The sequence below is a fragment of the Nuphar pumila genome, chromosome 3, assembly GCF_984573655.1.
Source record: "Nuphar pumila chromosome 3, dmNupPumi1.hap1.1, whole genome shotgun sequence".
NCBI lineage: Eukaryota > Viridiplantae > Streptophyta > Magnoliopsida > Nymphaeales > Nymphaeaceae > Nuphar > Nuphar pumila.
Genome location: NC_143251.1, coordinates 103,337,827 through 103,364,304, shown reverse-complemented (window position 1 = coordinate 103,364,304; position 26,478 = coordinate 103,337,827). Strand labels below are relative to the sequence as shown.

Below are 26,478 nucleotides of genomic sequence, written 5' to 3'. Positions count from 1 at the left end.
TTTGAAGAAAGGAAGTATATTTGGTACCGATGGAACGTGACTCTAAAGTGGAGTTCTCTTTCAAGCTAAATGGGTCCAACTATCTCATGTGGGCCTCCGCTATGAAAAATCATCTAAGAGGTAAAAAACTTTGGGGCTTTGTTATGGGAACTACTCCCGAACCCTCTCTTGTTCTTACCAAAATTGAAAATGAAGTTGAAAAGGCTTTAGATGGCGATGAGCGCATCAAAGCCATTAATGAACATCAATCCAAAATCGAGGATTGGGAAAGTAACCATGCTAAAATTTTGGCATGGTTTATGAATAATGTTGATCTTAAAAATTGTGCTAATATTGCCAAGTTTAGAAGGGCCAATGAGGCTTGGTTTTTCCTTAAGGGTATGTATACCCAAAAGGATCTTGCTCGGCAATTCTTTTGTCAAGAAAAAATTCGTTCCACCAAACAAATGGATATGAGTGTCCGGGACTATTTTAGCTCTCTAACCCCTCTTTGGGATGAGCTTGCCCTTCTTGAGCCCAAATGAGTTGCTCCACAAGATATTGAACTAAGAAGGGAACAAATTGAAAAGGAGCACTTTTTTCAATTCCTTCATGGACTTCGCTCGGAATTTGAACAAGTGAGGGCATCTCTTCTCCATAGAAGCAAAGCCCTACCTATTGAAGATGCTCTTGCCGATGTATGTCAAGAAGAAACTCGACTTGGCTTGAGCATTAGGAATGATGAGGTTTTGGCCGTTAATAGGCCCAGATCAAATGTTAAAGCATATAGACCTCCCCACTTTAACAAAAATATCAATGGGCCTAGAAAGGGAATCATATGCCACTATTGTAATGAACCAGGGCACATTAGACCGGTTTGTCCAAAGCTTAAAGGAAAGGTTGCCGTGGTTGGAGAAAATTCTCCAAAGAAGGAAGAAAGTACCAAAGAAGGAGATATCAAAGAAACTCTTAATCATATCTTCGAAGTTCTCCAACACCTTCTCAAGTCTTCTCCTTCAACATCTGGAGCCGCCATCGCCTACTCTTCATCACCTCCAGGTATGTGGATATTAGACTCTGGTGCTTCTTTTCACATGACATCTCATAAAAACTCCCTTTCAAATATTTTTTCCGAACCCATGTCCTCCTATGTTTCAACGGTCGATGGAACGTCATTAAAAATTGAAAGTATTGGAACACTTGACTTCAAAAATTCTCAAAATTTTTTTGTTCCTAAAGTAAGAGTTGTTCCAAAAATTAATTTAAATCTCTTCCGTTTTCCAAATCACCGACCATGGATGCCAAGTCTCTTTCTCACCTAAAGATTGCATCGTGCAGGATCTCCAGTCAGGGAAGCTGATTGGGCAAGGCCATAGAAGGGGTGATCTCTATTTTATGGACTTTTTGACGCTTCCATCTAAGTCATCTTGCAATCTTGTTAAAGACAAAAGTATTGGAATTTGGCATGAGAGACTTGGTCATCCAAATTTTGTAAAAATGTCTCTCTTCCCTTTTTTGAACAATACTTGTAAAGACAATCACATGACTTGTAAAGATTGCATTTTTGGGAAATCTAAAGCTATTCTGTTTCGTCAAAGAAGTTATTTTGCCACTCGGCCATTTGAACTTGTTCATTCCGATGTGTGGGGACCTTCCCCAATTTTATCTAAAGGAGGTTTTTCGTATTATGTGGTCTTTATTGATGACCACTAGATTTACGTGGATATACTTCCTAAGTCGCAAATCTGAAGTCTTCTCTTTCTTTAAAGAATTTCATGCAATGGTTAAAAATCAATTTTTGGGAAATCTATCTATTCTTAGGTCCGATTCGGGAGGTGAATATATGTCTAATGATTTTTAAAATTACTTAAAAGAAAATGGAATTTGTCATCAACGTTCTTGTCCCAACACTCCGCAACAAAATGGTCTTGCAGAAAGAAAGCATAAGCACATAATAGAAACTACAAGAACATTATTGATTTCAAAAAATATCCCAAAATCCTTTTGGGCCGAAGCGGTTCTAACTTCAACATATCTCATCAATAGAATCCCTTCATCCTCTTTGAAAAATCTTTCTCCATTTGAAAAACTTTACAATATGTCTCCCGATTATAAAAGATTAAGAATTTTTGGATGTAAATGCTTTGTTTTAACTCGCAAAAATGATAAACTCTCTCCTAGGGCTATTGAATGTATTTTTTTGGGATATGGCGAAAAACAAAAAGGATATCGATGTTTTGACATAATTAAGAATAAACTTTATATCTCAAAAGATGTCACGTTCCTCGAAGAAGAAAATGGTTTTTCGCATCAACCAAATGAAAATATTGACTATTCCTTTTTATTTGACTTGTTACCTCAAGAAAACATCATAGATGATCATATTGATCTTAATGAACCTCTTAATGAAGATCTTGTTGAACATCCAAATAATGATCAAAACTTAGAAGAAAATGCTTCAAGACAAATACAAGTCTACTCTAGAAGGAATGAAAGAAATCCTCCTTGTGCCCTTGAAAGATTTTTTCAAAGTGAGTCGATAGAAGAAACCTCTCAAAGAAGATCAAATCGCATTCCTAAGATTCCAAATAGATTTGTTTCTTATGACTCTTTTTCCCCTAATTATCGAGCATGTCTTCTTGCTCTTCACTCCTTTCATGAACCATCTCATTACAATGATGCTAAACAATATGCTCATTGGAATGAAGCTATGGAGCTTGAACTTAATGCCCTTAAAAAGGCGCAAACTTGGGAAATCATTGATCCTCCCAATAGCAAGAAACCCATTGGATGTAGATGGGTGTTTAAAGTAAAAACTAAGAGTGATGGTTCATTAGAAAGATATAAGGCTAGGTTGGTAGCCAAAGGTTATGCCCAAGAGTATGAGGTAGACTATGATGAAACTTTTGCCCCAGTTGCTCGAATGACTAGTGTTCGAGCCCTTATTGCTATAGCTTCTGTTAAAAAATGACCCATCTTTCAACTTGATGTTAAAAATGCCTTCTTGAATGGTAATTTAAATGAAGAAGTTTATATGGAACCACCTCCAGGTATGAATTTAAATGGAAAAGTTTTAAAATTAAAAAAGGCTTTATATGGACTTAAGCAAGCTCCTAAAGCTTGGTATGACAGGTTTAGTAATGTATTAATCAATTTAGGTTTTTCTTCTTGTTATACTGACACTGCTCTTTTTGTCAAAAGGACAGATGACTCCATTATTATGCTTCTGCTGTATGTTGATGATATGATCATCACTGGGAATGACAAAAAGGGAGTAAATGATGTTAAGTTTATGTTAAAAGATACTTTTGATATGTCTGACCTTGGGTATTTGAGATATTTTTTAGGAATTGAAGTGGCTTATTCAGCGCGTGGGTACATCTTATCTCAAATGAAGTTAGCTGCAGAAATTTGTACCAAATCAGGAATATCTGATGAAAAGAAAGTGGAGACTCCTGAAGTTATCAATGCGAAACTAAGACTTGAAGATGGTGTTCTTCTTGAAGATCCAAATCCCTACCGTCAATTAATTGGATCCCTCACCTATCTATCCATCGCACGTCCAGACATAGCTCATGCGGTTCATGCAACGAGCCAATTTCAGCACGCTCCTACTACGGTTCATATGGCGCCCGTAATGAGAATTGTGCGATATATCAAAAATACCATCTCCAAGGGACTCTTCTTATCCTCTTCCTCATCTCTTGAATTGACTGCTTTTACTGATGCTGACTAGGGAGGAAATCCCAATGATCGGATCTCAATTACGGGTCTTTGCATTTTTTTAGATGAATCTCTCATCTCGTGGAGATGCAAGAAGCAGCAGAAGGTCTCCTTATCATCTACTGAAGCTGAATATCGGGCTATGGCGATGACAACTATGGAGATTGTGTGGCTCAGAAGTCTTCTTGGTGACATGGGCGTTCCCATTTCCACTCCCACCAAGCTCTGTTGTGATAACAAGAGTGCGATATACATTGTCAGCAATCACACCTTTCATGAGCGGACCAAGCATATCGAAATGGATTGCCATTATGTTCGAGACGAATATCTCAAAGGGACCATCACATTGCCATATGTCACTTCAGAGTATCAACTAGCTGACTTCTTCACCAAGGCGCTCCCAACTCCACGATTCATGTTTCTTCTTGGCAAACTTTCGGTCTTTTCCCCGTAAAGTTTGAGGGGGCATGTTAAATTATGTATATATAAATATATATACATATACTTATATATATATACATTAGTATATATATATAAGTATATATACGTATATATGTATATATACATAATTATATAGCTTTTTTCTGTTTTGTATAAACCAAAAACCCGATAGGGGTGTTTTGGTAATTCCAAATGTACTTTTTTGTTTTTTCCTTTTCTTTGTTTTTTCCCCTTTTTCTTTTTCTTTTTTATTTTCTGTTTTTTGCTTTTTGGAACCATAAAGGGGCCCCACCCAACAGTCATATTTATGACCGTTGGGGCTCCCAACGACTAGAAGGGTGCCCCCTTTATGGTCCCTCTAAAGTGCTCTCCTCCTCTATAAAAAGAGGAGGTTCCCCCTTGTAATGGTATGGGTTTTCACACCCTTCTCTTCCTTTCTTCAATAAATCCAACTTATGACTTTAAGTCTTTTTCTATATTTTTGAGTTTTTGTGTGTGCACATTTGGTGTTTGTGTTCTTGGCTCTTGTAGTCACTCTTAAAGAGTGACTTTTGCCCTATTGGTGCTTCCGCCTCTTTTCATTTCACCTTGCACCCAAGTTTTTTAAAGTGCCGCATCTGCATCCGCATATGCACTCACACCTTTATGACATGTTTGAAACTATGTCAGAGGGATACACCATTTTGGGTGTGTGTCTTTAATCACACGAAAGTACATGCTTGGACACGTCGACATGAAAACCGATACATCCAGCTATTATTTAAAATTTTTAGTAATATGTTTATAAGTTTCCCTGTACCCTTGGTCCCAAGTTTTTTTAAAGTGCTGCATCACCGCATCGGCACCCACACCTATATGATCACATAGCTGCGGGTGCAGCTATGCAGCACTTTAAAAAAACTTAGGTGCAGGGGTGCATGCGATATATATATATATATATATATAATTTTTAGCAGTTAACATTTACACTAATGAAATAAAAAATAATTATCATAATATCATCAAATCAATTCATCATGCATGCAATAAATCAAATTAACAATCTACAATTCTATTCTTCATCATAAAAACTAACACCACAATTAAATCAACCTAAATATATTATAGAAACAATTAAATAAGTAAAGCAGAAAAAAGTAAATTATACAGTATACTAATAAAAAAAGCAAACAATGCATAATTACAACAAAAAATATATCCTACACAATATATGTGACGATGAGGTAATGGATCCTAATAATTTTCTGCTTCATCATCAAATGCTTCATAAGGAAGACTAGGCTTAAATAAGTCCATGTTTGTAATGTTGAAATCATGCTCTACATCTAAGTCACACTCTTCTGGGTTTACATCCCAAAATTTGGATGATATTTGTCTATATTACGAACCCAATTTGAAAATGTTAAATACAAGTATATTTAAATGAAGAAACTAAAAAATAATCAAATAACTAAGAGAACAATTAGTACCTGTATTCATCATTGGTTCACGAAAGTAGTCAAAGATTAAAATGAACATAATATTAAATCCTCTACACGCTTGCTCGTGAGTTTGTTTCTCTTCATGTTGTGGATTTGAGAATATGTACTCCAATTTCTTTAACAACAGGATGAACTAGCATGTTGGAATAAAAATCTCAATGCAAGACGTTGGAAAAAAGGTGTTTTTGATCCATATGTTGATCACCATGTGATATGATCTATATTCTCCTTTTCTCTCGCTATTAATGTTTGTCCATATAATCTCGAATATGAAATTTTTTTAAACTCTTGTGTGACTTTATTTAGAATATGCAATTCCCGATAAAGTCTTGCCATACACATATTTTTTTTTCTTGATAGCTTTGGGTCTAAATTTGGAAGGACACGACCAACACCACCTTTCTGCCACTTTTTTGCATAATATTTAGGATTGAGAGAATGTGTTATGCAATGCAAAATAGTGTTGCTCTTATCCCATCTTCTGAAAATTATGAATCATCCAATGCAAGATTTTTTCCTTCATGATTGAAAACTATAACTTATTTTTTCAATCATATTATCCCACATTTCATAAACTTTGTGAAGCATGGGCTCATCCTTATCAAGTTCTCTCAGCATTTCTCAAATAAGTCGCGTAAATTGAAGGAAGTTTACGACTCTATCCCAAAACACACCATCAACAATGAATTTTTTAATTTCTTGAGCCTTGACAGTAGCTGCACGATAAATTGTTCAATTCTCATCAGGCACTATGTTAATTAAATCATTCTTTACTTAATCATTTTTACCATCATAATTATGGACTCAAAACATGTTTCAACAACCTTCAACAATTTCAGATCAAAATGCCTATTAAATATAGCATTAGCATGATGATGGTTGACAACAAAATTCCTAATGCTTTTAATATTTTTCTTAATTCCTCAATCCATGAACATAGAGCATATGTTGATAATTTTTCTTCTTCTTTGGGGTTGCAGATACTCTTGAGGGACATATTCAAGCATTGTTCTACACAGGGAGTCCAAAAAATATGCGAATACTCACTCTCTAAATTCAATGCTGCACTTTTATAAATGAGAGTATTGTCTGTGATGATTTGCATTACTTTCTGATCACCCACTTTTTTTATTACTTCTATAAACAACCCCTTCGAATACTCAACATTTTTATATTGCCCCGATGCATCAACTGCTTTCAAGAATATTGGGCCACTAAGCGAAGAAGCAATGAAATTAATTAGTGAACGCCTTTGAATATTTGTCCACCCATCAGAAACAATGGAAACTCCATTTTGTTCTCATGAAATTTTTTTAATCTCTAGCAATCTCTCAATATTTTCCCTTTCTTCTTCAAGGATTGTCGTTCATAGTTTTTTCTGAGCTTGCAGGTGCATAGCTACTCAAGTTATAATTTTCCAGTGAAATTACTAAATTCTTCCAATAAGGATTTCTAGCTGCATTAAATAGAGGTGAACTAGAATAAAAATATCTCCTTACTTTTCTATCCATCTTCTCTCTTTCATATGTATTGAATGATGATTGTATCGTTCATCTTTCTTTACCTCTTACATCCATTTTTTTTTTTGAGCATCTTCTTGGTGGCTTAAAAATAATACACTAATTGCACAAGAATCACTCATTGTCTGCCTTTTCTCATATTTATCTTGTATTTTCTTGTATTGTCTTCGCATTGCTTCATTAACTCTTTTGCATCCTTAAATGCCATGTCCTGATATCTTCAACAAATGAGCATTGACTTTTGTTTAAGACCTAACATAATCTCTCAAACAAAGCTTGCATCGAAATCTCTTATTTCCACCACCTCCTCTAGCTTTTTCACGCTTATCTGCGCGTGCCCTCCACTACCACTACCAGCAATACTAGCAACAGAACTTACATGTGAGGATGACACAAGTCTTTTTCCTTTATCTGTCATTTTTGTCTTCAAAACAAAAAAAAAGTATTATATTAAAATAGAATTCATAGAGGAAAATAGAAACAATAATCATCGATGAAAATATAGAAATCCTAAATAACAAAATCAGGAAAATGGAAAACTTACGGAATATTCTAGAGAAAGAAATCACCATGGATTTTATAATTAACACATGAAAAGGAAAGCCCAAAAAATGTTGGAAATTCATACAAATGTTGTAAATTTTCTGATTATAAATTTTCTGTAAATTTTGATCAATAATCTTGCAATATCAAAACAAAAACTCAAGGATTTCATCTTTCTGTAAATTTTCTGATTATAAATGGCTGAAAACATCTTAACAGAAAGAAGATTCTCAATGAGCTTTATCTATAACAAAAAATTATAGGCAGTAGTTTATGTTGCAACCCTGTCCTTGGCATAACCTTGGCCTAGATTACTAAAGTATATTCAATTTGCACGACAGGTGGGCCAATTAAACTTTAACATCCAAACAAGCACAATCTAGTTTAGGTTAATTTAGGATCTCGTTCAGGCTCTCAACCCAATTCTCCAACACTTGATGATCACCATATATAGGTGCCTATTTGTACACAACTTATGGTTATAGAAGTTTTGGTGACAAAGCTGCCAACATAAAACATAAGTTAACTAAAGCACAACCAAAAGAAAATTAGCATGATACCAAATAAAATCCCCAAACTGAAAAAGAAATAAAGCCAAAGTGTATAGCAGACTAGCAGTTAAAACATGACAGATGACTGTTTGAGCTAAAACAGAGCCAATCTACATGATTAAAACCAGCAAGCTAAGTTATATATCTATAAAACCAACAAATTTGAGACTAAAGAGCATAGTTGAGCACCTCTTATGCTATCCCAAGTTCAGGTTTCCAATCAGCAAAGTGCTCAATATCAGTCCAGCTACCTTGAGAGCCCTATACTCCTTTTGTGAAACTCCTGGTGAAACTGTAGATCAACTTCAAAAACTGAGTAAAGACTGAGGTACAACAGTATCACCATTCATAAAAACAGGGTTGCAGCCATTTATAAATGGCTGAAAACACCATAACAAATTGAAGCCTTGAAGGAGGTTGGGGAGAGAGAGATACACAGAGGGGAGAGAGAGAGGTACGCAGAGCTAGAGAGGCAGGGCGGGGGTTTAGCCAAGAAGAGCGAGAGAGATTGAAAGAGAGATTGAAGGAGGCATACCTGGAGACTGGAGTCGTCGCACCGGAGTCGTTGTGTCAGAGTCACCGCGTCGGAGATGGGCTAGGTTGGAGACTCCTCAGAGGAGAAAAGGAGGCGTTGGGGTCGGGAGTGGGGGGAATTTTTTCCCTGATCCTCTGCCTAGCCCCATTTCATCAGGATTGTTTTTTTTTAAGTCCAGAATTGAACTGTTATGACCCTGGGTGTGTTGACCGCACCCAGTGTCGGTTTAACTGCACCAGGTGCCACACCCGCACCCGAGCCCTGTCACGTCGACGCGGGCGCGGCACCTTGCTGGCCGAATCCCTGTGACTTAGGTTGGAACCTATGCCAGAGGAATACACCATTTTGGGTGTGTGTCCTTAGTCACATGAAAATACATGCTTGGGCATGTTGACACGGAAACCAATACATCCAGCTATTATTTAAATTTTTTAGTAATATGTTAATAAGTTTCAATGAAAATGCATTTTTACTATTAAAATATAAAAAATAGTTATTTATTGATTAAAAAAATTAAAAATTCTGTGTCCTTGTGTCCTGTTTTCCGAACTTGGGAGTCAAACTCGTATCACGTGTTCTTGTGTCCACAAATCTTTGTGATATACGTTTGAACGTGTTGTGGTTGGCCTAATCATTTGACTGGTCGACTAGTTGTCAAGTAGTTCTACTAATAGTTATCTTATTTATGGACTTACTCTTCTAGGCAGGGAATAAGTGCACCTGTGGCTGCACAGAGTGCTGATATAAGGGACCATAGAACTAGATAAGGTGAATGTGACCTGAATGTTGAACATCCATCATATATGCTAGAAATGTTACAAGCTATCCAAAGTTGAGCCTGTTCTGTGAAGATTATCATTGTGTAGTTGATTGTTGGATGGATGGTTCTGGTGGCAATTTGTATTCAATTTTGAGTTTCAGTTCTGGTGGATCACAGAATGAATTCATTGTTTCCATTTTGAGTTATACCACGTCTACAACCCATGTTTAACAGTAACTCACTGAGTACCTGCAAAGTCTGAGGATGTTTGATGTTAATATTTACTTCTTCAATGGCATTTTAACCCAAAGATTCTTTGACCAAAATGATTGAGTTTGCATCAATAAGATTATGTCTAAGAACAAGCGCTCATTATAGTCTAAGAGAGGTCTTTTTCCAGTTATTGATTGTACAGGAATACATGATGCAGACGCAGGCCAAAGAGTATTCCGTGCTAGATTTTCTTCTATAATTGAGAAGGACATACTAAGGGCCATGGACAATCTTGTTGAACCTGACAAAAATGAAGCATTGGCTGTAGATGCTCGACAAGAAATAGACTTGAAAGTGGGAGTTGCATTTACACGGTTTCAGACTCGATATTTTCAAGGAAAATATGGCAATCTTGATTCAAGTGTTATTTCGTACTCTCTCTCTCTCCACTTTTTTCTTCCCAGCTCCCAATTGAGATCATGGATATTCTAGTGCTTAAAGGAATTATGAATATTCTTTGCTTACTCCTGATAAAAAAAAATTGACTGCTCTTTCTATACTATGCATTGAGAAAAGCTTGTGATGTATTTTTAACACCCATGTGTTGCTTAGGCATTCAAGTTATTCATATTTTGGTATATAAGTAAATGTAACTATAGTGTTCCAAAGAAAAAGAAATGAGATAACAAGACTAATGTTTCACTAAGATTTCGAATAGCTCTCCTCAATTCAAATTGATTATTTTTGCCTCTTCCTTGGAAAGATGGATCTAGTTCTTGTTTCTGCAAACTAGACATGTGAAGCAAGAACCTCTTTTGTAATTTATACTTCGTGTAGCAACTAATGACTTGCCTTCTCTCTTCAGCTATGGGCCATGTCAAACGCCTACTCTCGGATTCTGTGTGCAGAGATATTTTCAGATTACCACATTTAAGCCTGAAATTTTTTGGGCCCTGCATTGTTGTATTTTCAAGAATGGCTATGAATTACAATTAGAATGGGAGCGTGGTAAGGTGTTCAACTTTGATGTAAGGACTCATCTCCTTTAGATTCTACAATGCAGTCATTAAATTGTTTATCTGTTTCAGTATTTTTTGTTTTCTTTTTATAATGGCAGGTTGCTTCAATGTTCCAAAAATTAGTGGTTGATGATGGGATGGTGAAAGTTATTGACATATTAGTAAAAGAGGAACGCAAAACACGTCCAGTTGGTCTGAACACTGTCAATATGCTTAAGGTTAGTTTCCATTTGAATACGTGATGATTTTGGTTAAAAAATATATTTATTGAAGGATATCCCTGAGATTATGATGAGTATCCACTGCATGCAAGGATGGATTGGCATAGTCAGTTTAGTGGGTGTGCCTTCTGCCAGCCACTTAGTTATCTGCCGACAGAGAATACTGATTTTCAATTTGTTACCTAAGGTCAATGGATTCACTTGATAGTACTTTTGTAGCTATTGCATTTTTGAAAATAAGGTTGATGGTACCAACTTCATAGTGAAACTTTCATGCACTATTCAATGTTTGTTGATGTGCTTGGTAATGAATCCAATTTTATATTTTATCTTTGTGGTTGGTGCTTGATATTTTTAAAACAAGGATACATTTTAAGTTTGTATTTAGTGAATGAGTTGGGCCTTAGTGGCATAGCAATGTGTTATCTAGTTTATTCACGATAGTTGTCTTGATTTGTGTAGGTTGCATCTAGTGCTTTGGGCCTTGGGCCTCACAATGCCATGCAACTGGCAGAGCGTCTTTACACTCAAGGCTTCATCAGGTCTTCTTGCCTTTCCATATCTTCTTACCTTTCCACATCTGTAGGCTCAGTTAGCATTGATATTTGCTTTCATGTGCATGGTTACAATCAATGGAAATCATCTGTTCCTTTAGATTAGCATTGGGGGTCTCATCATTGAAAATTTCGTGAATTTTATTTAGATTCATGCTATATTAACCAGAAAAAATCAAGGTGGAAGGTATTATAATGCGGTTCTGTTATTCCAATCCAAAGACCTGTGCTTGTCACTTCCCTATGTTTGTCATAAGGTGCATTTCACACTCTGCTATATTCAGATGGGTTTGTGGGTGTTGACATGGACAGGTTCTAGGTGGTGTAAGAAGATTCAATTAGCCAACCTCGTTTCTTCTCTTATTATGATCAACCTAATTGGCAATAGGTGGGTAAGTCACGTCTCTTCCCTTCCACTGCAAAGCAGGATTAACCTGAGATGTACCTAGGATAAGTAGTTGTGAATCTTGTGATCTATAAAGGTTGCATAGAGAGTTGTTTGTGTCTAGAGAATTTATTGTGTTCTATTTATATGTTTGCTCTTTTCCCTCTTTACCTGTAGACTACTCTTGTACTGATCTATTGGCATCCTCCATTCCTAGTTATGCAGGTAGTTCAACCTATTGCTGATGCTTTAGAGTTGGTAATTTCGAGTCAGTCACTTGTTCTGGACCAAGTGGTCACTGGTCATGCTTTTGGAAGAAAGCAACATCATCTCTAGCCACAGTATTTTTTCTTATAGTATTGCTTGTCTTCCATGTTAAAATGTGTTTGTTAAATTCTTATAGTGTGTGGCAGAAGCCACTCCCTGTTTGTTGTTTGTGAGAGTCCTTTCCATCATTCATTTAACTCCAGATTTTGCTAGTTGTATTACTAGTTTTATGGTGATAGAAAAATTACTTTGCGTACACTATTTACAGTTACATGAAAAATATGCTATTCTTGACTCAGAGTATCGTTATATTTTCATTAAAACATGTTAGATATAGTCATCCATGCCTAATTTACTTAAGCAAACCTTTCTCCTTTTTTGCATTTTCTTTATTTTTTTATTTGCCAGTCTCATCTGAAGTCTGATCTGGCTGTGCTGTGCTTATGGCATTTCACCACTACAGTTATCCACGTACAGAGAGTACTGCATATCCTGCATCATTTGATTTCAGAAGCACCTTAGCAGCTCAGCTCAATAATCCTTTTTGGGGTGATGATGTTAGAAGACTGCTGGATAGTGATTTTCATAAACCACGGGCTGGATCTGATGCTGGTGACCACCCTCCTATAACTCCAATGAGATCTGCAACACAAGATATGTTAGGAACTGATGCTTGGAGATTATATCAGTACATCACCCTGCACTTCATTGGGACTGTGAGCTTTGACTGTATCTATGTGAGGTGATAAAATAAACTGATATTTCTTTCCGTAAAGTTGGTTTCTCTTTCTTCTTTTTCACAAAATTTAATCTCCTACATCACATAGACATGGAAATGGGTGTGGACAACACGTTCATTGACTTTGCATTACCCATTTATCCAGCACTCTTAGCAATTTCCTGTGAATTAATCCCCTTTAGCGTGTGGCTTTATTATCTATTCTGTCATTTGTGAATGAACAGTCATCCAATTGGACTATTGCTAATATTTTCAGTGCATCATATTCTCATTGAATTAGTTGCCAGAATTTCCCAGGAATGATAGGTTATGCAGCTGGAATAGGACATGAATGGAATACCTGAAGGGTGTTAGCATCTGGAAATGTATCATATTAGGATGGGCCGTACAGTTATCTTGAGAGTTCAGGGCCTTGAGGCTGTGGGGTGGGCATATATATCAACTGCTTGTTGAGTGCCTATGAGGCATCTACATAATAGGTAATAAATTTAGAGTATCCAAAAACACATATTTGGTAGTTCACGAGACTTTTAAATGTCTGAGGTCTAGTACGATGTTTTGAGTAAATAGGAACAAGGCATAATAAGCTTTTAACATGTTTTTGAGGACTTGAAACTGAAAAGTTAAAAAAAAAATCCAAAAGAATTTATTCATTTCTCTCAAAGCAAGCAGTACTTTGTATATACATACTAGGAGTAAGAACAGATATAGACTATATTCAGACACCTCAATTACCACCAACCTGATCCACCTCACTCACACTTCTCTTACTGTAACTTGGCATATACTAAGAACAAAGTGAATCATATACTTGAACAGCCTTTAATACCTCATAAGCTCAAAGAATCAAAATAAGGAGTCACAATAGAAAATTAGTTGAAAAAACTGTAACTTCATAAATTTTGTTTACATGTATTGCTCTGGCCATGTGACTGGTATTCTGGTCTTTCTTTGTATCTGATAGCTTAGGATAGATTTGTCATTCTTTTGATCTTTTACAGTTCTTTTATCTATGTAACATGGGTACTTCTACCAGCTCCCCGTACCCATGTGGTACCTGCGTTGGTGCTTGGGTACTTTGGGTATGGATCAACCAAGGTTACCAGACTAGGAAGCGGAATTGAAAAACGATACGAGAAGTGGAGGTGAGAAGTGAGACATTTTAAAATTGATAGGAAGTGAGAAGCAAGGAATCAATTTGAAGGCTAAACACGAATAAAAAGGGAAGCAATATGGGAACTGGATATGAATTGAACAAGAAGCAAATAAAAACTAAAATAAAACTGAATATTCTTATATTTCATGATTTTTTATTGTAAGATTTAAATTTTTGTTAAAATCTAACAACGATGGTTAATAATTTAGAACAAGTACATGGAAAGTGAGTGAAAGCGTGAGAGAAAGCACATAAAAAACATGAAAAGAAACATGAGAAATGTGTTAAGATCTATGTCACATGGGTGCGGGGATTCGGCACTTCCAAAAAACCCGGGCACGGGGTGCGGCAGGGGCAAAAATGTAAATATATATATATATATATATATATATATATATATATATATATATATATATATAGGGGGGGGGGGGAGTCCGGGGGTTCCCCCGGCACGGGTCCCGCTGCACGGTTAGCGGGCGGGGGTCCAGAGGGGCTGCCCCTGGCGGGGGGTTATAGGGGGGCAGCTCCCCCCCCTCTCCCCAGATTTTCTTTTTTAAATTCCGAAGCCCATTTCATAGGGCATTTTTTTTTTTAAAACAAAAAACAAAAAAAATGGACCAAAATGACCCTAGGTGCAGTCAACGCACCCAGGGTCGGGTTGACCGCACCCGGTGCCGCACCCGCGTTGAGTCGCGTCGACACGAGTGCGGCACCCTGCTAACCGAGTCCCTGTGACATAGGTTAAGATGCTGCGGTGGTTCTAGGAGACAATTTGTTTCGCAATGCACCATCAATGTGGACAAAACATTGACAGCCATATGCTCGCAGTCAAGAATAATTTGGATATGTTCCATACAACCAAAATAGGGAGAATTTTCTAAAAGATTGGATAGAGGCATTCTATTTATCAAGAAAACTGCTGTATGAAATGCCTCCGACCGCAGATTAGCCTTGAGATTTGCATCATTCATCATGGTGAAGGTTGTTTCCACAATATGGCAGTGTTTACATTTGTTGCAGCTTGGTTTGAGAAAAGAAAAAGATGTATTCATGATTAGCCCTAATCACCCTTAAGTAGTGATTAGGGTCAATAAAGAAAATTACAAAAAGACCATTAAAAGTTAAAATATAAACAAGACCACCTAATAACTTTTTTGATTTTCAATAAACCCCTCACGATAATAACTCTCAACACTCCCCCTCAAGCTGGAGCATATATGTCAATAATGCTCAGCTTGTTACAACACTTTGAGAATTCTGCAATAGAAAGGGGTTTGGTAAAAACATCTGCTACTTGATCTTCTGAAGAAACATGAACAATTGATATATTTCTCATTTGAACCATATCCCGAATATAATGGCAATCTATTTCAATATGCTTAGTCCTTTCATGAAATACAAACATGGCTGCCTTGTTATCACACATCATCTTCATAGGCAGAGAAACCTTTATGCCCAATCCGGTAAGCATAGATTTTATCCAAATCATTTCAGCAGCAGTTTGTGCCATGACCCTATATTCTGACTCATCACTTGATCTTGCTACTACAACTTGTTTCTTGCTTCTCCATGAAACTAAGTTGCCACCAACAAAAACACAGAATCCTGGAGTAGATTTTCTATCATCAACCGACCCTGCATAGTCAGCATCAGTATATGCAACCACATCAAGATTTGCCCCTTTTGTAAACAATAGACCTTTTCCTGGAGATGTCTTCAGGTATTTAAGAACCATCATAGCTGCCTCCCAATGAACTTTTCTTGGTTTATTCATGAAGACTCAACTTGCCAACAACAAATGATATGTCAGGCCTAGTTACAGTAACATAGAGGAGTTTACCAATGAGAGTCCTATAAGACTTACTATCAACTGCCTCAGATTGCTCGTCATACAAGAGTAGTTTAGGATTCATGAGAATAGTGGCTAGTTTTGCACCAAGCATCCCTGTGTCTCCTGTAAAAGATCAATCACATATTTTCTCTGAGAAAGAACCATACCTTCTCTATTTCTTGCTACTTCGATTCCCAAGAAGTACATGAGAGGACCCAAATCCTTTGTAATAAAGTATTTTTCCATATATGCCTTGGTGCTTGAAATCTCCTGCTCATTATCTCCAGTTAAAATTATATCATCAACATAAACAACCATAATCACAAAACCTTTAGAGCTATTCTTTATGAACAAAAAATGATCTGATGGCGACCTTTGGAAACTAAATTTAGACATCACCTTAAACAATTTGTGAAACCATGCACGCGGGCTTTGCTTTAGGCCATATATTGCCCTTTTTAGTTTGCACACTTTGCCACACTCCCCCTGTCGTTCAAAGCCAGGCGGTTGTTGCATGTAGACCGTCTCAGATAGATCCTCATACAGAAAAACATTCTTCACATCAAGCTGAGTCATACTCCACCCATGATGAACAATCACAGAAATAACTAAGCGTATAGTGCTCATTCTAGCAACGGGAGAGAAAGTCTCAAAGAAGTCCACCTCATATGTTTGGGTGTAGCCTTTGGCAACTAGACGAGCTTTGTATCTCTCCAGAGTGCCATCAAAATGATATTTAATAGTGTACACCCACTTACAACCAACAATGTCTGCATCAGAAGGAGGATCGACAAGCTCCCAAGTCCCTTGAGAAATCAAGGCATCCATTTCTTCTTGCATTGCTTGTTTCCATTGAGGATCTAATAAAGCCTGTTGATGATTGATAGGACTGGAAATGGTAGATAGAAAGTTTTGCATGCTCTTTCCAATCCTGTCTGTGGACGCAAACTTTGAAATTGGGTGCAGAGTACACTGACGCTTGTCTTTCCTCAGGGCTATGGGCAAATCATTTTCAATCTCAGGATCTGCTCTACGATCATCAGGATAAGCAATATAATAATCAACATGATCAGGATCTGCTCTACGATCATCAGGATAAGCAATATAATCATCAACATGATCAGGATCACTGACTGCAGGAGAAGAAGGCGATGAAGGGCCACGAGAGGAGGCTTGATAGCGAGTATACACCAATGGAGGATCATGGAACCAAGTTGAAGAGGGATCAGAACATAATGAAGGCAACAAAGGAACGGGCTCCAAAGGAATGGGAGGAATGGGTAAGGGAAACGATTTGGACATATCAAGATTCACACGAGACGCCCACAGCGAGAAGGAATGGTCTCAAAGAATGTAACATCCGCACTGATATACTCTTTACGAGCAATGGGGTCAAGACATTTGTACCCTTTTTGGTTTTTTTGATACCCAATAAAGATACACTTAGTTGCCTGTGCAGCTAGTTTGTCCCTATTAGGTCCAAGTTTTTGCACAAAACAAACACAACCAAATACCTTAGGAGCAACTTTGAACAAAGAACAATCAAGATAAAGTTGTCTGATAGGAATTTGGTCATTAAGAGCAGTAGAAGGCATTCTGTTAATAAGGTAACAGGAAGTAAGAAGGGCATCTCCCCAAAAAGAAGCTGGCATGTTTGTTTGAATCATAAGGGTTCGAGTTACTTCCAAAAGGTGTCGATGTTTTCTTTCAGCTATCCCATTTTGCTGGGACGTATGAGCACATGAAAATTGAGGGCAAATCCCATTATCCCGATAAAATTATAATAGTTTGCTAGATTTGAATTTAAGAGCATTATCAGTGCGAACAATTTTAACAATGGAACCAAATTGAGTCTTTATTTCAAGAATAAAAGATTGGAGAATACACAGGACTTCAGATCTCTCCTTTATTAAAAAGACCCAAGACACTCTAGAGTAGTCATCAACAATGACAAGGTAATACTTTGACTGAAACCTATTAGGAACCCGACTAGGCCCCCAAACATCAACATGAATTAGATCAAAAGGACTTTGACTAGAACAACTTTGACTTAAAGAAAAGGAACTACAATGATGCTTGCCCAACTAACATGCTTCACACTGAAAGGATGCTGTAGGAGAGACCTGTGGAATGACTCTTCGAAGCTTGGAGAGAGAAGGATGACCCAATTTGAGATGCCATTGGTAGGAATTAGAACTCGATTCCACACACGAAGTTGCTACTCCAACGGGTTGTGTAAGATAGTAAACACCTCCCTCCTCATGGCCCCCACCAATCTTCTTCCCAGACAACAAATCCTGAAATACACAAGAACCCAGGTCAAATATAACTCGACAATTTAGTTCTTTTGTAAGTTGGCTTACATATAATAAATTCTTAGGAAACTGTGGAGCATGGAGGACATGTTGAATCCGTAATGTAGGGTTAAGATGCACATCTCCTTGCCCCACCATTGGAGATAATATACGACGAGGGAAAGATGCATGAACCAGTGTAGGGAAACTATGTGAATCTCCGTAAAAGTGTCGAGAGGCGCCAGAATCAATAATCCATATCTTACCCCTATCATCCACCTGAGTACCCGCAGAGCATGCTACATCAGTCACTACAGTAGAGGCAGACACAGATGCAGAACTCTGAGAAAGAAGTTGATCATATTCTGCACGACTAAGAGTAATTGTATTGATTGAAGAAGTAGGCACATGTTCAGTGATGGAAGAGACAACCTGAGCTGTTGCTTTGGGAAACGATAATGAGCTCTGAGGGCGACTTTTAGGGTTCTTATCCCAACAACGATCCTCAAGGTGCCTCTGCTTGCCACAATATGTACACTAAAGCCTGCTACGACCTCCACTGCCTCTTCCACGACCTCTGCCTCTGGAAGAACTAGGTAAGCCATGCCCTCGTCCACCAGTGACAACAAGAGCTGAAGTCTGAGAGTCCCCATGAAGAGGAGGAAGGGTAACAACAAGACGGCTTAACCGGTTGTAGGCATCAGCTAGAGTAGGGATCTCAGAGCCAGTAAGCATTTGCACCTTGGCTACTGAGTAATCAGGAGATAATCCTGATAGAAAACGAGCCACCATAGTCTGCTCCCGATGAGTTTTATGATTAGTGCAGCATGGAGGACGAACAGAGTTGAGCCTTTCATAGGCTGATTTAACTGATGCATAATATTGGGAAAAATTCTGATCACCCTGCTGTAGCTGAAATACCTCTTGCTCAACTTGCAAAATTCTACTGACATTTTTGTCTTGTGAGTACGTGTCACGTAATGAATCCTACTTCTCCTTTGCAGTAGAATAGTAAATTAAGCCGTCTGCAATGTGGTTGAACACTGTTCATAATCCAAGAGATAACAATGTCATTATCTTCCTGTCATGTGGCATATTTCTCAGTTTTCTCCGTTGGTTCCTTTTCTAACAAAATATGTTTTCGACGATGTCCTGACACTGACATCATAAAAGTCCTCGACCACCTTTCATAATTATTGTCGTCTAGCTTTACAGACGACCCATAAGAAAAGGGATTGGCAAAAGCTTTGTACTCTGCAGACACTTCAGACCTTTGTTTACCATCAGTGAACTTTATTTCAGCCATGGTATTCACCACTGACAGTAGCTAGCCAATGAGCAGGATAATAATAATAATAATACCAATCTGATAGTAAAGACCCATATTCCAGCTGAAATAAAATCCTTGTCTTGCAATATATAAACATATATATATATATATATATATATATATATATATATATATATATATATATATATATATATATATATATATATCACAGACGCCACTAGCAAGATAATAAATCTGATCAACACTATAAAAAAATTCAGATGATGAAAATTGATTTCAGATCTGAACTTCAACAAAAATTAATCAGATCTGATTAAATCTGATTCCAACGACAACAAGCACTACATATTTAATGCCTACCACATCAACACGACTCTGATACGAGCAACAATCAGTCAGCCACAACATTCAGATCTGATCCAACATCAACGCTCCACACTACATGACACTCAGATACTGCACGATCTCAGGTCTGCTCCACCCAATCACAAAATGATTCCTGATCTGATGCAACACGATTATGATGCCAGATCTGCTCCACGCAATCTCCACATGATGGTAGAGCTGATGCACCACGATCCATCAATATTACTGAGGCGTCATCAACAAGGAACAAAAGAGGAACCCACGACCTAGGGTGTCTGATCAGATCTGCATATTGTGCAGAACTAGTTAGATCCCAAGTCGTGAGACTGAGGAAAGAACCTAGGGTTTGATCAGAAGAAAGATCCAACAGACTGGATATAGGCTAGGAGAGAGGAAGAAAGAAAGATAGCCTAGGCGTCAGATTCTCCCAAGAACGTGAGGCTCTGATACCATGTTGCAGCTTGGTTTGAGAAAAGAAAAAGATGTATTCATGATAATCACCCTTAAGTAGTGATTAGGGTCAATAAAGAAAATTACAAAAAGACCATTAAAAGTTAAAATATAAACAAGACCACCTGATAACTTTTCTGATTTCCAATAAACCCCTCACGATAATAACTCTCAACAACACCATTTTGTTGAGATGTTCTAGGACAACTCAACTCACGTTGAATCCCATTATCGTGTAAAAACTGTCTGAATTGATGTGATATATATTCACCACCGCCGTCACTTTAGAAGCCTAAGATTTTTCATGAAAACATAGTCGACTTAAATCTACAAAATATAGGCAAGACTTGATCTTTGGATTTAAGAAAGTATATCTAGATTTTGACAGAGACATAACATGAGAAGGACCCCAAACATTCGAGTGAACAAGTTCAAAAGGAAATGAAGATCTTTTATTAGATTTAGAAAAAGGATGTTCATGACTTACAAATACAACAACTAACACAAGAAGGCGAGAAAATTCTTTTATTGACATCAATCAATCCTTTATTATATAGACTATCAAGGAAACTAGAGATGCAATTACCTAATCTATGATGCCAAACTTGATGATGCAAACAACGAGTAACTGACAGGTGGTTATGAAGACTCTGACGAAAACTCTGGAAATTCATTCAGGACATAGCTTCCCACATCTTCTTCCTTCAACGAGCGTCTGGTTCCCACATATAGGAAGCATGACAATGTATGTGAGAAGCTAAGTCACATGGGTGCGGGTGCGGGTGTGGGGGTGCGACACTTTCAAAAACCTAGGGTGCGGGGGTGCGGCAGGGCAAAAATGTAAATATATATATATTATATAATTTTGAAGTTTTAACAGTTAACATTGTCATAATATTATTCATCATGCATACAATATATCAACCTAAATATCAATCAAATAAATAAAACAATTACATAAATCAACCTAAATATCAATCAAATAAGTAAAGCAGAAAAAACTAAATTACATACCAAAAGTAATGGTTCTTAATAATTTTCTTCTTCATCATCAAATGCATCATTAGAAGGAAGACTGAGCTCAGATAAATCCATGTTTGTCATGTTGAAATCATGGTCTCTCTCGAAGTCACACTCTTCTGGGTTTACACGCCAAAATTTGGATGTTCCTTGTTTGCGTTACAAACCCAATTTGAAAATGTTAAATACAATAAAAATATATTTAAATAAAAAATTAAAAAATAAATAATCAAATAACTAAGAGAGCAAATTAGTACCTGTATTCATCATTAGTTCACAAAAGTAGTCGAAGATTTGAATGAACATATACTAAATCCTCTACACGCTTGCTTGTGAGTTTGTTTTTCTTCACGTTGTGAATTTGAGAATATGTGCTCCAATTTCTTTCACAACAAGATGAACTAGTAAGTTGCGATATCAATCGTAATGGAAGACGTTGGAGAAGATGTGTTTTTGATCCAAATGTTGACCACCATGTGATAGGATCTATATTATCCTTCTCTCTCGCGAATAATGCTGGTCCATATAATCTTGAAGATGAAACTTTTTCAAACTCTTGTGTGACTTGATTTGGAAGATATACTTCAGGAAAAGGTCTTATCATACACATATTTCTATGTCTTGATAGCTCTGGGTCTAGATTTGGAGGGACATGACCAATACCACCTGCTTGCCACTTTTTTGCATAATATTTTGGATTAAGAGAATGTGCCATGCAATGCAAATAAGTGTTGCTCTTATTTCATCTTCTGACTAAAATTGAATGAATATGGTTAAAAAATTCTGAATCATCCAATGGAGGATTTTTTTCTTCATGCTTGAAAACAACTTGTATTTTTTCAATCATATTATTCAACATTTTATAAACTCTGTGAAGCATGGGCTCATTCTTATCAACTTCTCTCAATATTTCCCAAATAGGTTGGGTAAATTGAAGAAAGTATACTAATTTGTCCCAAAACTCATCATCAACAATGAATTTCTTAATTTCTTGAGCCTTGACATCATTATCAGCACGATAGAATGTCCAATTTTCATCAGTCACCATGCTAACCAAAGCATCCTTCACTTTTTTAATCCTCTTCACCATCACAATGATGGACACAAAACGTGTTTCAGCGACCTTCAACAATTTCAAGTCAGAATGCCTATTAAATATAGCATTAACACGATGATGGTTAACAACAAAATTTCTAATGCTTTTTGACATTTCTTTCTAAATCTTCAATCCATGAACAAAAAGCATATGTTTGTGATTTTTTTTCTTCTTTGGGGTTGTATATGTTCTTTAGGGTCGGATTTAAGCTGTGTGCTACACAGAGAGTCTAAAAAATATGAGGGTAGTCACTCTCCAAACTCAACGCTGCACTTTTACAAACTGGCGCGTTGTCTGTAATAATTTGTACAACATTCTGATCACCCACTTCTTTTGTGACTTCTATAAACAACCCCTTCAAATACTTTGCATTTTTATATTCTCCAGATGCGTCAACTGCTTTTAAGAATACTGGGCCACTAAGCGAAGAAGCAATGAAATTGATCAGTGGACGCCTTTGAATATCTGTCCATCCATCAGACACAATAGAAACTCTATTTTGCTCCCATGAATATTTTTTAATCTCCAACAACCTCTCCACATTTGCCCTCTCTTCTGCAAGAAGTGTGGTTCATATTTTTTCTAAGCTTGGAGGCACATAGCCACTCAAATTATAATTTGCCAAAGATGTTACTAAATCCTTCCAATAAGGATTTTTAGCCGCATTAAATGAGAGTGAACTAGAATAAAAATACCTCCCAACTTTTCTATGCAATTCTTCTCTTCTATATGTATTGAATGTTGCTTGTATCGTTCCTCTACCTCCTATATTGACTTTTTTTTTTTTAGCATTTTCTTAGTGGCTTGCAAATGACACACTAGCTGCACAAGAATCGATCATTGTCTTTCTTTTCTTGTATTGTCTTTGCATTGCCTCATCAACTTTTCTACATCCTGAAATGCCATGTCCTGGTATCTTCAACAAATGAGCCTTCACTGAGACCCAGCAAAATCTTTTTCACAGAGCTTGCATCGAAATCTCTTGTTTCCACCACCTCCTTCTCCAGTTTTTGCAAGTTTATCTACATGTACTCATAGTGGCCCCACCTCATCAATCCCACTACAACTATCAACAAAACTAGCAGCAGGACTCAAATGTTGGGATGAGGATAACACGAGTCCTTTTTCTTTATCCGTCATTTTTATCCTGAAAACACAAAAAAAAAATACATTCAAAATTTCAAATCAATTATACAAAGATTATCTTGATATAAAAATATAATATAATATATATATATATATATATTATATATATATATCCCTTGCCAAAAACAGGGAGGGACTCAACCCAGAGTTACCGGAAGCTTCTTAGGTAGGTGGGCAGCTTGCTTCCCGGAAACTCGCTTCGGAAGCGCGATACTCCTCGCTTCCGAAACTTCATGGGAAGCTCGATTCCCCCACGCTTCTTCTATGCTTCTCATACACATGGTCTATGCATACTATATGCTTTTCTCAAGTTTCTTTTCATCTTTTTCATGTATTTTATCTCATGCTTTCACTCACTTTCCATGTACTTTCTTTAAATTGGTAACCATCATTATTAGATTTTAACAAAGGTTTAACTCTTTTACAGAAAAATCATGAAATATAAGAATGATTAATTTTATTTTAGTTTTTATTTATTTCTTGTTTGATTCTATATTCTTTATTTTTTATTCATATTTCGCTTTTAAATTGAAACTTCGCTTCCCGCTTCGTATAAATTTTAAAATGCCTCGCTTCTACTTCCCGTATCGTTTCCCGCTTCCACTTCCTAGTTTGGCAACCTTGACTCAGCCCCTCCCCTGAATTAAGTGGGAGCAAGGAAGGGGGCTCGACCCCTCCCCTGCCGACCTAACAAGAGAGCGAGAGTGGGGGGGGGGGGGCTCGTCCCCTTCCCTTGCCGAAAACAGAGGGAGCAGGGGGGGCTCAGCCCCTCCCCTGTCGATCCAACAAGAGAGCAAGAGGGGGGGGGCTTAGCCCCTCCTCTGCCTACCCAATAAGAGAGCGAGAGCCCCCCCCCCTCCCCTGCCAAAAACAAAGGGAGCAAGGGGGGCTCAGCCTCTACCCTGCCGACCCAACAAAAGAGCGAGAGGGGGGGGGGGGGGGGGGGCTCGGCCCCTCCCCTGCCGACCCAACATGAGAGGGAGCAGGGGGGCTCGACCCCTCCATTGCCGACACAAGAAGAGAGAGATGGAGCTAGAGGGTACCTGCGATGAGGGAGAGGAGGGGGTGGCGTTGGGCAGAGGCGTCAGGAGGACTCGAGCTAAGTTGCACGGGAGAGGAAAGGAGAGGAGATTAGGGCAATTTTTTTTGCCCTAATCCTCCTTTTTTATCGGTTTTTTTTTAACGTTCAAAAAATTGGACCAAAATGACTTTGGGTGCGTTGACCGCACCCAGGGTTGTGTTGACCGCCCCTGGTGCCACACCCGCGTCGCGTCGATGCGGGTGCGGCATCTGCTTTGCCGAGTCCCTGTGACTTAGGTGAGAAGCATAGGAGAAATGTAGGAAAATCGAGATTCTCATAAAGTTTCTTAAACGAAGAGTATTATACTTCCGAAGCGAGTTTCTGGGAAGCGCGCTTCCTACTTACCTAAGAGGCTTTTGGTAACTCTGGGTCAACTGAGTTTTGGACTTCACTTGACCCATTATATATTAATTATATATATTTAACACATTTTGGGCCTTTAGTTTGTATTCATAGTCGTACCCATCCTTTTAGAAAATCCCTTATGGTACCTGGTACCTATGTGACATAGCCTTTTAGTCTTCATCCTTTTACTAATGCTGTAACATTTGCACAGATGTCGTTATTATTATTTACACATGCAGTAATCCAACAAGAATCACTATTAGTATATATGCTTGCTAACAAGAAAAACTTGAGATAGTTGTGGACCTATGTCACATGGGTGCGGGTACGGGTGCGGCACAATTTCAAAATTTTTTGACACGGGGACTCGGCTATATATATATGTATATGTATTTTTAAAAAGTAAACAATGACTGATATGTATAAGATTCACTGGTTATATATAAAAGTAAACAGCAACAGTAAACAAATGGGCCTTCAAAATCTTATATATGTGATTATCCCAACAAAAAATGCCCACTACTTAAAGATTAATACCTGCCTATCAAAATATAATCCTGAGCACATGCCTTATCACACCCAATGCAGTTGCACAAACTGTGCAATGCAGTCTGTGACTGTTGCACAGTCTGTGACTGTGCAGTTGCAGTTGCACAGTCTGTGACTGTGCAGTTGTAGTTGCACAGTCATATATATATATATATATATATATATATATATATATATTAGTTTTTTGTCCTAAAAATGGACCAAAACAGACTCGGTGAAAGTTGACCGAGTCTATAAAGTGGACGGACTCGGTGCGTTGACTGAGTCTGACTCTTCGTTGACCGAGTCCGGCCCGTGTCTGAAACCGCACCCATGTTGGGGCGTGTCGACGAGGGTGCGTCGCCTCCCCAACCGAGTCCGTGTGACATAGTTGTGGACAAAGAAAATCTTATATTAGCATCAACCTGGAAAGTGAAGGACATGTAAGATAAGTGGTTATAGAAAGAATGTGTCCTCACTCTGAAAGGGAGTTAAAATAGAGTAATCTATCTAGGGTTCAAATGCAACTTTGAGGTTTATCATGGACATGGACATGGACAAGGGGTGATAATGACTAAAAAAAAGTGGTGTTTGAGCTTGGAAATTGTGAAAACTAGACTCAATGAATAGCATTCCCTTGTAGATAGTTAATTACTGCACTCACTTTGCTCACCATTGTTCACACTATGTGCACTGTTAGAAACTTGGATGGCTTCTGTTTCCCCATTATGGTTGACATGGCAGTGGTTCTACATATTGTAATCTAAGCTTAGTCCACTGACAAGTTATTCAGTTAGAGATCTAGACTGGTTTCCGAGTTCTTGCAGGGGACTCGTGTCAGAGATCCAGTATGTGTTTTTTTTATCTAATATTGAGGTTGAAGTAGGTTATAGGTTATAGTTATACTACCTTGAAGATTCTTTGACTTCACCACCTTCTTGCA

General features: G+C 37.7%; 1 protein-coding gene across 2 annotated transcripts in view; it reads left to right on the top strand.

Annotated features, from left to right (window-relative positions):
- The window catches only part of LOC149843183 (DNA topoisomerase, type IA, core), a 59,363-nt gene that overhangs the window by 27,773 nt on the left and 5,112 nt on the right, over positions 1 to 26,478 (top strand). For both annotated transcript variants that reach the window (XM_089999635.1, XM_089999636.1), the window contains exons 6-10: positions 9,934 to 10,177; positions 10,612 to 10,774; positions 10,864 to 10,983; positions 11,449 to 11,528; positions 12,656 to 12,934. In XM_089999635.1, the coding sequence (XP_089855761.1) occupies positions 9,934 to 10,177; positions 10,612 to 10,774; positions 10,864 to 10,983; positions 11,449 to 11,528; positions 12,656 to 12,934 (886 nt within the window). The remainder of the gene's footprint in view (positions 1 to 9,933; positions 10,178 to 10,611; positions 10,775 to 10,863; positions 10,984 to 11,448; positions 11,529 to 12,655; positions 12,935 to 26,478) is intronic.